This window comes from Pocillopora damicornis, chromosome 2 (genome assembly GCF_964200805.1).
Source record: "Pocillopora damicornis chromosome 2, jaPocDami1.2, whole genome shotgun sequence".
NCBI classification, from domain to species: Eukaryota; Metazoa; Cnidaria; class Anthozoa; order Scleractinia; family Pocilloporidae; genus Pocillopora; species Pocillopora damicornis.
In genome coordinates this window covers 30,549,952-30,562,176 of record NC_142671.1, presented here as the reverse complement: position 1 = coordinate 30,562,176, position 12,225 = coordinate 30,549,952, and the positions used below count along the sequence as shown (strand labels likewise).

The window sequence follows — 12,225 nt, the reverse complement described above, 5'->3', positions numbered from 1 at the left end:
ACCAAGAGTTTTGGAGTAATCAAGAAATATTTCCTCTACCCAGCCTGGTAAGCGAGAAATTAATCCTCCAAAACTTTGAATTTTGGCGAAAATAGAGGGTGGCAAAACGTACCTTGGTCCATAATCAGCTGCTGTTGTCGTGAGGATTTATCTTCCGTTGACTCATCACCCTGCTTTTGGGAATCCCCACAAGCACCTTTTGACTTCTCGTCTTCAAGTTGCTTTTGCTTGGGTTTTTCATGCTCTCCTTTTAGTTTATCTGTTTCCAGTTGCTCTTTTTTAGGTTCCTGACTCTCTCCTTTTGGTTTTCCTTGCTGCAGTTGGTCTTTCATAGGTTCTCCATGGTTTTCTTTTGGTTGTTCATAATCCAGTTCGACTTTCTTAAGATCTTCATCGTCTCCTTTTGGTTTTTCTTGTCCAATTTGCTCGAGTTTAGAATCCTTATGGTCTTGTTCTCGTTCTTTTTTCTCACAATCAACATGCTGCTTTTCGGTTTCTTCAGGGTGTTCTTCTTGCTCCCGCTCATCTTGTTTATTTTCATCTTGTTGCTGTTGACTTTCTTTTTCATTTCTTTTCGACTTTTTCTTCTGTTTACTCACATCCTTTAGTTCATCAGGCTCTGCATGGTCGACATTCGGTTCTTTTTCTTCTTCTTCTTGTTGAGTGCCCTGTTGTTTGGACTCCTGGTCGTCTCCTTTTAGCTTTCGCTCAGGTTTTTCATCGTCGTCATTTAGCTCTTTTACTTCTTTGTTTCCCTTTGAATCTGCTTGATGATCTTGTTCAAATTCCTGCTTTGTAGTGGGTTCTTTCTGGTTATCTTTTGGTGCCTCGTTTCCTTTAGATTCAACGTGCTGCTGTTCAGTGGGTTCTTCTTCGTCTTGTTCACGTTCAGCTTCCTGCTGTTCAGTGGCTTCTTCTTGGCTTTGTTTCGGTTCTTCGTCTTGTTCACGTTCAACTCGCTGCTGTTCAGTGGCTTCTTCTTTTCCTTGTTTTGGTTCTTCGTCTTGTTCACGTTCAACTTGCTGGGATTCAGAAGGTTGTTCATTCTCTTTGCCTGATCCTGCATGGTGCTCACCATCTCTTTGTTCTTCTTGCGACTCATCCTCACTATCGTCAGCGCTCCCCACTTCCTCTTGGTTTTGTACTGTGTTCAATAAAATAAACACAAAAAGGAAATGAGGTTAAAAAGTGTTTCCTCAGGTGGTTGTAGCTAGCTAAATCGCCAAATTTGTTATACGAGCTACATCGTGCTTTTTGCATTTGGTACCTGCATCGTGTAACTTCTCCGTCCTAAATCATTTACGCTCCGCTTTTGCTCTTTCCGAATATCTCTTTGTGGCTTTGATACCTTGCTAAAACCATTCTTTGAAAAATTTTCAGGGTCGACCGAGCAAGTAGCCTATATTGCCGTGCGTCTGTTCACTCATACATCACAGATGACGTCGGAATGTGGTAACATCAAAAACGTGGAGCAGTGGACTCAGCCGATTAACTCTCTGATGTTCTTAGCCCATTTCTATTTTTTATGTGAGTGACTTCTATTTGTTTTACGACATAAAAAGCGAAATATTGTTGGTGGTGACAAAATCTATAAGTTTCCCCTCCACTGAATAGTAATTAAGAATCAGTCAAAGTAGGATTAAGTATATTACATAAAGAAAAATTACAGTCACTAAATTGACTCAAAATATGGTTGTCTGTAAACTTCAGACTGGACGCTAAATTACTTTTTACGCGTTTCTTAAACTAGTAAAAAGGTCGAACCGCATCCCTTCAAAGTTACATGAATGCTTTTCTTTGGCTTTTCTGTTTCGCTCTTGGTATTAGAATGCCAGGTGTTGCGTTCTGAAATGTGTTCTGGTCTGTGGAGAAGTGAATGGTGCGTACCTTCTTCGATAACTCTCATCTCTATTCCCTGATCTTGAACTGACGGAAAAATACAAGCAAGTGGACAAAACATCAGCAATAACAAAATTATTCATTCATGAGGTAACGTCTTTTTTTATCATTTGAGGTTGAGTCTACCTATGTGTTTACATGAAATACACTAGCTCGCGCGCCACTAAATATACACATCTGTTTGTTTCTTATTCATACAGGTAACCAAAAAGTATCTCTTGGCTTACGAGCCGATCTGATTAATTAACCCACGGTATATCTGTTCTTAAACTTGTTTTAAACGTAACTTTATAGCATGAAACCAAAAAATTAAAGAACGAGAAAAACACTCCCCAGAATGAAGAAAGATTATTTAAAAGTGTCAAAAATTACCTTCAACATCTTGATTTCGGCCGAGTTTTGCCACCAGATAATCCCACAATGGTTGGAGTTTGGCTCTGAGGACTCCTCGGACCTTAATACATCGAAATAAAGCACGAGGTTATAATCAGTAAATGGTGCTTCCTCACCAGTTTCTGAACCCTTCGAGTCTTTGATTTCCCCACAAATGCAAACTACGTTTGTGCAGCTTTCCAGCCACTCTCAAACCGAGTGCGATACAATGAAAACGTGCACATTTTACATACAGAGGAGAGTTCTGAGGCAGAGGGATCCCAGAAATGGCGGAAATCAAGTTTACCAGCTAATATAAAATACGGTAAAACACACTTCTTGACACTTCTTGGCGGTTCGTGTTCCACTTATTTATTCTTGTCGAATTTAGATGTAATCTGTGATCTGTGAGTGATGATATAAATGCAAAATTTAACTTATTGGCTGTATATATATTTTTCCAACTGTTCAAGTTATTAGTACATGTACCTGTGGGGTAGACAAGGTGTAGAGAATGGGATTGATGGCAGAGTTAACTGGCAGAACAAAGACTGCGATCCAAACTGCGAGGTCACCAGGTGTACGGAAAGATTTTTCCAAGAGAGACCTCATTCCAATCGCCACAATAGGCAGCCAACTGACACAGTCGGTAAGAACAATGAAGAACACTCCTTTGGCGAGCGAGGCCTCCCTCTTTAGATCGGCTGCCCTTGACTTGGCTTTCATTCTCCTCTCTCTTTTGCTCCCTTGCTTAGCCATGAGCCTGTTTGATGCACAGGACTTATAGATTATCATCGCATATGCCACAACGACCAAGAGCACAAGGGTAAAGTTTAAACCAACAAACATGACAACAGAGTACTCCCAGCCCGACGGCTTATCAGTGGAAAGCTGCAATGGCAGACATACAACTAATCTGCCATAAACGTGATGACCTTTCTGGCGACTACCGAAGTAGTCAAAGCCCACCGTGGGAATAAATGCAATTATGCCACCAACAATCCAGATAAGGAAGCACAAAAGGTGCGTAACCTTAAGTGAGAGGGACTTTCCACAAGAGGGGAACAGAACATTTTTCATGCGGTCGGCGGAGAGCAAACAAATCGTCATTACAGACACCTCACTTGACAACACGGCAATGGCACCTGTTATCTGACATGTCAAACTTGAACGCCAGTAATAGTCATGCAAATAATACTCCCCTGCCCAAATGGCATCCACCACACCTATAGTTATGAGGTAAACACCCATAAGTCCATCAGACCCAGCCAAATGTATCAACATGATGGACTGTATCTTGTTTTTCTTCTTCGTCTCCCTAAACACCAACCGCCACACAATGACAAACACAGCACCAACCAACGACATGATTCCAATCACCCAGAGGCACTCCCTAGGAGCTCGATTTCTGAACAAAGTTTCACAACTGGCAAAGCTGTCGACATAAGCAAAGTCGCAATCTGCGTCCTCCTTCGTCAAATGACAACACATCAGGTTGCTGTCTACAGTCCTACGGTTCATAAAAATAATTCAAATGAACAACAAGAGGGAAAAAAAGACAAATTTGATCCGTCACAGGATCTAAACTTTTAAGAAAATGAAAGTGTGATAGTAATACTCTAATTACAGTATAACTGGGCACTGGCAAATGAAATTTTTCAATTTTCAACTCCTTGCATCCAGAATATTCCACTTGACTTACGCAGTTATTAGATTATTCATGTTTGAAAAGAAACCCTCCGGTAGTTCTCGCATTTCGTTGTAGTGGAAGTACCTGCAAATTTAAGGAAAGACATTCCGGCAAACTTTGCTTGCTAATTCTCGATTACATCGACAACTTTAGTCTATTAATCACAACCATTACAAATTCCTCGAATGTTATTGGTGCATTCGCAGCTTCATTTTTCACTAATCATTCTGTACAGTTGTAATAGGACGGTGTAATCGGACAGTTGGCTGTAATCGGTCAACTGTAATCGGACAGTTGAAGCAGCCAATCGTACTAAGTCTACTCAGCTAATCCGCCAAGCACAGAAATGATCGAAATAATCATAGCAACAACTAATTATTCAAAGAAAAACTGGGGAATTTTCAAAATGGAGGAATTTTTAACTAAAGATATTGTCTCCACTGGAGATATTTGTTTTTTAGTTGTATTCGTTTTTTCGGAAATTGAAATGGCTATGATTACTTGGTAACAGGACTTCTTGTTATCCAATTCTGTCTGTAATCATACTCGTGATTAACAAATCGGACTCCCACCTCGCGATCGTCTGATTTTGTTGATCACTTGTATGATTACAGACCGAATTGGACTCCACTCTGTCCTATTACCATTATGTATTAATCAGTTTTTCGGCTCTCTCTTTTTCCTTTTCTCGCCCAATTCTCAATAACTATTTGATGGAAAACTGACACCGAATACGAATAACTCGTCATTGAGCGTGTAAAACATACTTACACAAGCTATGCCGAAGTGTCTTTATTTGTTATATTAATATGCTGTTAATCCTCCAATGAGCACCTGGTGCACTCGTTCCAAATTAACGCTGAAACGGTGGGTCCCCCATTACCGAGAGGGTACTTTATGGGGAGGGGCCCTCCCTTAAGTTTTTCCCAAACTTTTTCTCGTGACCAGATATGATCATCCAAAGGAGTATAACATTTGGGCGCAAATAAAAGTATAAATTGTGCATTAGTGTATAAAGCCGATCCTAACTTCTAGTAGCGGCACAATGTTATCACTTGTCCATTCATTAAAATGGGAAATGGGCGCTAATCCGTAAGTTTGCGGCACGTGTAGGTCGCACCAACGATATCTGTCTCCCTTGAACTCGAAGTAGTTTGGACACACTTGGGATATTATCAGTTTACTCATACTCACAGGAACCGAATAGTTGGAGCGACATCTTTGAATTGTTCATTGGTAACGGCACGGATATTGTTAAAATAAAAGCTCCTAGAGAACGATGAAACAATGAAAAGTGTAGAGCGTCAATTGACAAGCATCAAGGTATAAATTATAACAACACTGGACAGAAAATTAGCAAAGAATGTTATTTAGAGGAAAGTTTAGAGACAGATACTTACATAGAAATCATGTTTTTCATGCCTTTAAAAACTTCACGCGGCAGGTAGTCGATATTGTTTTCATAAACAGCCCTTGAACAAAAGAGAGGACAAATTATTATTATCAGAAATATAGAAAAATTTGGAAGAAAACTCGTATTTACATAAACTTCCTTCCTATCTTTATTGACTGTTAAATGCCCTCTCCCCACGATATCTTCAAAAGCTATCCGATTTTGAAAAAAGTAAAAAGGTACAAAAAAACACAGCCAGAAATGCGTAAAAGTTAGACTGATGTGCAGTTTGCGGTTACCTTGCTGAAAATGTCAAAACTTTGGACTACTTTAAAAGAATTATTCCATTTATCTGTTGAATTTTTTGGGGAATTCCTTTATCTCTAATCTACTTCTTTTTCTGTCTTTTCCGAGAGAAATCCGAGGTGGTAGGTGCTATCTTGGATGACAGAGCATCTTTTTCAGAATTCTGCTAAACTTTCTGAGCTTTATCCAATCAAAGTACATTGGCTTAGAAATTTAGCGGAACTTTGGGCAAAAGTGGTGGGAGGAGGAAAGAGAGGTCTATTCGCTCTACTGACCCTCTTTAAAACTACAAAAATATTGAATACTTGTACTTTCGAGAATTACTCCTTCCTGGTTTTTGCAGTTGTATGTTCTCCGACCAAGAGTAAAACAAGGAAGCTGAACAATTCGGCGAGAAAATGAATATCAATTAAAGTTGGTTAAATACATATTTGGTCAAGAATAGTTACTTGTGCTGTTAGGTATGATTTCTATCGAATGTTTACTTACAGATCTTCCAGTTTGGACAGGCCTTGGAACTGATCAGGTGACAGGGCTGCGAGGCTGTTGTTATACATGTACCTACACAATAAAGTGCACCAGGCGCTCGGTATAATTAGAGTCTTCAACGGGGGGAGGTATTTATTGACTTTAGTGGTGGTTGGCAGCACACAGCTGACTGCGAAACTCAGAGGTCCTTAAGTAACCTTGACCCAGCTTTATCTTTTAAGGACCTCGAGACTAATTTTGTCCTGAACCCTGTCTCATTTTATAGAAACTGTTTCATCCTTTATTAAAGTCAGTCATGTTTATAATCGAAACCTCCTTCATAAGTGTATTAGTGCCTTGGTATTTGGCAAACTGTTTTAGTGCTAATCAGTGTGCTCCAACACTTCCTGAAAAAACGTCCCATAAGTGTATTAAGACCAAAACGTTGCTGCGTGCACTGCGACAGAAACAATTAATTCCCATCATATTACGCCTTCACCGAAAGAACTATGCTGGCCACCATGAAAACAATGGTTAAACCTTGGTAACGCTATTGTGAAATTTAAATGAATGATCGGACGTGTGCCCATTTACTTTTGCAATCAAGTTAAAGCGCGCATTTGTAATCGCACCACCCGGAATTCTATGCTTTTAATTGAAACAACCCTTTACTGGAACATGTCGAAAAGCTTACAGAAAAATGTTTGTTAAAAACTGGAATCCATGGATCCTGTATTTTCATTTAAATCCCAAATCATCTCAATATTGACGAAAACGTTTTAATAGCCGGTAAACAATTTTTTCAGAAAAACAACAATTTATCATTGAAATTTGATTTAGGTTAATCATCAATCAGCGATCATTTCTAACGTAAGGGAAGGGTGTTATTAATGTATTGTACAGGATGTGTTGTGTTATATTTTGTTCTATCACCTTAAACATTTGACTCTTGGTAATTCTTATTTGAGGGCATCTCTTTCCAAAGTGGATGCATATTTAACTTACTCAATTAACATCCTTAAATAAACTTTTGTCATAAGAAGATGCCATAGAGAGAGTCCGTACCGAAGCTGATTTTGGCCATCGTTTCCTTTAATTAATGCTCATTAGCAAGACACTTACTGAACCAGTTACATTACAAATGTGAATCACTTACAATATTTCTAACTTGGAGAGATTTTTGAACCTTGGCAAGCGCTGAAGTTTGTTACTGGAGAGAAAGCTAAAGTGATATATAGAATGAAAAAGAAGTCAGTTAAAATAGAATTTGAGATTCTTGGAAAAGTTCTTGTTCTCCCCGAATAGGGAGGACTTTAACTTTATTGAAAAAAAACCCAATTGGTTCTGGCAAAGCTATTTTGAGGAATTATAAAACTTGACACATTTTTGCTGAGTACATAAACTGTTTACTTCTGGTACTGAGAATTTAGATAAAAGATACCATTTGCACGTTCATTGTTAACATGGGCGTTTTCATATCATGACATCACTTTTCAGTACTGATGCACCAAACTATATTATGTCACTTACATCACAAATCAATCTTAACAGAGTTCTTTGGTTACTCAGCGAAAAAAAAATGATAATCAAAAGTCACGTGAAAATAAAGGCAGTGTGAGACAATTGAATTTAATATTCACCTCTTTCTTTCAATTGTTCTTGAAGATCAACTCCACAAAAGTTAGAATTATATAAAGCCAATACGCATCTTGAAATAATCACAAAATCTAAGTTCGCGCAGCTCTGTTTTCAGAATGGTCATAATGCAGGGCCCCACTGAGGAGCACCTTTTGGTGAAGTGGGCTCCCTGCTAAAATATTGTTATTATTATTATACTGCATAGGTTTACTTTAAGCTCTATAAAAAACTATACATTATAATTCCCTTTGCCGCTTAGGGCTGAATGCCACTTACAGCCTTTTCATCTTAGTGAGGTTGCCAAAAAAATCCATGGGTAGACGCTGAATTTTGTTGTTTGACAAATTCCTTAAAGTGTTTATTCAGATAACAGTAAACTAAATAACAATTCAAGAACTTAAATCCTACTTTAAAAATGGGCTGAAAGCCCGCTACTTAAGTATTCTGGTATGAGCTAAACAGGAGCCAAACGAGCCAACCAGTTATACACCGCAACGTGTTTTTAGATTTAAATTAGGCGAATGGAGACATTTGCAATACCCCTGACCCCACAAACAATGGCCAGGAATAACCAATATGCAGCAGATTCACTCAGTGAAAAACAGCTCCATGTAGTAAACCGTTAGACGTTTCGTTTGAGACAATAATTAATAGTAGGCCCACCGAACGTATTCTGTGATCCAAAACCAAATAACGCTACTCATTGAATCAATTCATCCGATAGTGGATCACGTCGAAGTAGAGATAAGCAAACTTTTTAAGTGTTTAAAGGCTACCCTTATTAATTATCTATATTTTACCTTAAACTTTGCTTTTTTTTTTTGTTTCAACCAGTTTTACTTACAGTTCTGTCAAGTTGGTGTTGTTGCTAAGTAGCCCTCGAGGCAAAAACTGCAACTGATTGTAGGACAAGTCCCTAACAATAACATAAGCGGGGAGTGAGGTGAATAGAACAAGTCAAAAGTTGCAGTTAACAAACATTTTAAGGTAATGGGACAAATGTCCTTAACTAAAATAAGTTTTAAGTGCTATGAATAGATGTTATACCCATTATATGGACATCGACTTTATTTTATTTTGTATCGGGAAAATGATCTTGATATGAGTTTCGACTTTGACCTTTCCAACGAAAATTACTGTGTTTCTCGTCCAACAAAAATTTTTTCAACACTTTCATGGTTTGATGCTACTCTGGTAGATTTCATGAATGTAGCCGAGAAGTAACATTTCATAGACCCAACGCTTCGACACTCCTGTCTAGTGCCTTCATTAGGGACGATCTAATCGCTGCAACAAGAGGTCCTTTTATATGCTAACTAATTAGCTGCCCTTTTTTCTTACGAGGTGTAAATAGGCGTCTGGTAGTAAGCCACCATCATCACGATTTAAACGAGCGTGGGTGGAGTCGATATGCCAGGCTTCCAAACAAAGGCACTGGTGGTAATGCCGGTTGGTGGTGATAATTTTAGACTTATCTCACGGTTAGTTAGGCATGTGTGCTCCAACAAAGCTAAGTTTTCTTCGTCATACTTTGCGAAAAACGCCTCTGACACACTCGCCTGTGTCTCTTTTTTAGTTCTAGTCACAATTTGACGTCATCTGCGATCTATTACTAAACAGACCCACGACAACATCTATTCTATTTATTTATATAAAAAGTGGAGAAAGTGCTGAGAAACAATTCCAGTTGATGGTCGTTTTCATGGGGGCTTGATGTTTAAATTTCTAGACAACGTTTAAAATTAGAGGCTCACAAATTTTTGATTGAGTCCCTCTGCACTTCCTTCTCCCCCCCCTCCCCCACCCCCACCACAGCAAGCTAGTCATTTAATCGGCTTTGTATTCCCCGATAGACCTGTCCCGATTGCGCTTGGCAACTTTTGCGCACCTTTTGAGGTTAGGAGCAATAATTCGTGCCTTTCTGAGCAGTTTTTATGCACAAGATAGGTTTACAACACATATGAAGCACGAAAAAATAAACGATTTCATTGAAAACTTTAAGAGTTTTATGGTTTAGACTCTGAGAATGCAATCAGTAGAGCTAATTTCATTCAATTTCCTTCATATCGTTCGGCAAAGCGTCTAATGAACCATGTGTTTTGTTCCTTTAAACGTAAGAGTTTATATAAATCGGGCCCACATTTGCAAGTAACTCTTTAAAGCTAAGTTTCAAGCTATTGTTCTTGATCTATGTTAGCATTTATTGTGAAGAACGAAAAATAAAGCTTTCAATGAACGTTTATAGAAGAGGAGTATCGAGAAATTAAGGTGGCAACTTTTAAAATTCAGTTGGTAACCTTTTTTAAATTTTTTAGCAATTTTTTCAGAATTTTTTAGCGGTCCGATGAGCAACTTTCCAATGAGTACAATCGGGGCAAGTCCACTCCCTGATAATTGACAGAATCCACTTTTATCGCTGAAAAGTGATAATGTGCAATAAAGTGATAATGTGCAATGTTTTGAACTAGTCGATAACAGTTGGTCTCATACAAACGCAATGTACTGAATAATGATATTTTAAAAAAATTAAAAAAAAAAAATTTTACTTACAATTCTTCCAAAGCAGACAATTCAAGAAATATTTCGCGTGATAGCTTTTCTAGCTGATTGCCGTTCAACCGCCTATATTGGGAGAACAAGAAAATAGTTTTAAATTGAGCAAAATGTACTTACTGAATTACAGTTTGTATGGGTAATCACATGACTTTACATTAAAGTTTGTTTAAAGAAGCGTTTAAGTAAACCCGAATAGATTTTTCAGACGAACAAAAGCCCCTTGGATTAGTGCAATTTTTAGTATGAAAAATTAATGAGTGATATAATACATAAGAAAGAAGGAAAAAAGAAGATCAAAATAAGTGAAATTTTGACACCGCACCCTGCTATTTTATTTAAATGCATCAAAATGATTGGCCGAAACAGATTACAGCCTTTGTTAAATTCAAACTTTATCAAGACTGTCGGCTGTAAGCTTGGAAACGTTTGCAGACTGATTTTGAACCATTAAAAAACGTTCTGAAGAAAATTCATAGTGCAGTAGTCAGCAAAAGTGACTTGAACTGGTCTATCGGATTCACCCTCGACTATAAAAGCTTAGCGTTCATCAGAACTCGACCGTCGCTTTCAAATATTAGGTGCGCGCCTTGAGCGGCCAACCATGAGAGAAACTTTTAGTCGATTTTTTAGTGTCTTCATCATGATCTGTTCTTCTTGATACCTCGTCATAGATAAAGTGGCTGCATCCCTGGAGAAATTCAGAGACTTCAAACCCAAATTTGAAAGCAGAAATTGGTTTTCCTTCGATGCTGCTCATAATGGGCCGGCTCTTGCACTGTGATTCATGACCTTTTCCACCCTTTCTTTAGGGCTACAACCCACCACAATTGTTTTCATATCATGTTGCATAACCGCTGTATTTACGCTCAATGGTTGGCTTTTAAAGCAGACACACTCATTCAAAGATACTGAGGTAGAAAGGATCGGACCATTGAATATTTAGTGGTCTTAACTCGACAAACCGCTTAAAGAGAGTTACCGGAAACCTTTTTCTACCAACTGATACTGTAAACAACCGTGGCTGGAAGTCTATGTTCTTACTTTAAAGCCCGCCCTGTCTCGTCTTTTCTGGACCTCCTGTAAACGACACGAACTCCACGCTTTGTCATTTTTTTCATAGTTAAATAATCTATTTTCATTCCATGATGCTCTTTACGGCCATGGGAACCAAAAGATAACATTTAAAGCTACCACATAGAAGAAATAAGAGCGTGCGGAGTTTTAGAACCTAAATTTTTGCCTTCCATAGCACCTCTTCTACCTCTTCAGTAAAACTTGACGCTTTATGCGGACGTTTGCCTATACCGCATTGCCGAAGCTGCCTAGCTCTTTTCTCTATTGGAGAATTTCCGGGAAGAGTGGGACTCTTCTGCTCTTGTTATGTACCACTCGTATTCTTGTACATCTAATTACCTGTCGAGTGTGGCTATCATCCCTCTTAGGCTATCTAACTCATATTCTTAACCATTCTTGGTTTTCGAAACTTTCAAGTGATTTGTTTAGCTCGCTGGCTCCTTTTTTCACGATTCCGTTGTCAATAGTTTTCGCTGTTTCAAACCACGCTTTCCACACATTCAGCCAAGAAGAAGCTCTCTTAACTGTGACTGCGTTGTTTTACGGACTTTTCAGGACTACCTCCATAGGGACGATCGTGGAATATAACCCACGCTCGGGTTGTTAGGAATTTTTAGCCCGGTTAAATCGGATGAAATCATTTTAGATTATTTTCTTCGCCTTTCAACAGGTCCTGTGATCCAGAGCGACTCAAACAAAACAAAGGTCCGCAATAACGATTAAGTAATAGATGCGATGTGTCTTAAATGTTTGTTAGTCCACTCAGTGAGTAATCGACTCTTGATCAGAGATTGCAATTGATCCTGAAGCCCACTGGTTATAGGTGAAT

At 38.6% G+C, this 12,225-nt stretch overlaps 1 protein-coding gene across 1 annotated transcript in view; it reads right to left on the bottom strand.

The window, feature by feature from the left end:
• Positions 1 to 12,225, bottom strand: part of LOC149050809 (uncharacterized) — a 51,301-nt gene that overhangs the window by 1,175 nt on the left and 37,901 nt on the right. The window contains exons 16-27 of the mRNA XM_089198359.1: positions 10,317 to 10,388; positions 8,611 to 8,682; positions 8,043 to 8,114; positions 7,285 to 7,350; positions 6,150 to 6,221; positions 5,362 to 5,433; positions 5,156 to 5,230; positions 3,974 to 4,045; positions 2,761 to 3,781; positions 2,272 to 2,353; positions 1,888 to 1,926; positions 113 to 1,144 (exon numbers count right to left, since the gene is read on the bottom strand). Of these exons, the coding sequence (XP_089054485.1) occupies positions 113 to 1,144; positions 1,888 to 1,926; positions 2,272 to 2,353; positions 2,761 to 3,781; positions 3,974 to 4,045; positions 5,156 to 5,230; positions 5,362 to 5,433; positions 6,150 to 6,221; positions 7,285 to 7,350; positions 8,043 to 8,114; positions 8,611 to 8,682; positions 10,317 to 10,388 (2,747 nt within the window). The remainder of the gene's footprint in view (positions 1 to 112; positions 1,145 to 1,887; positions 1,927 to 2,271; positions 2,354 to 2,760; positions 3,782 to 3,973; positions 4,046 to 5,155; positions 5,231 to 5,361; positions 5,434 to 6,149; positions 6,222 to 7,284; positions 7,351 to 8,042; positions 8,115 to 8,610; positions 8,683 to 10,316; positions 10,389 to 12,225) is intronic.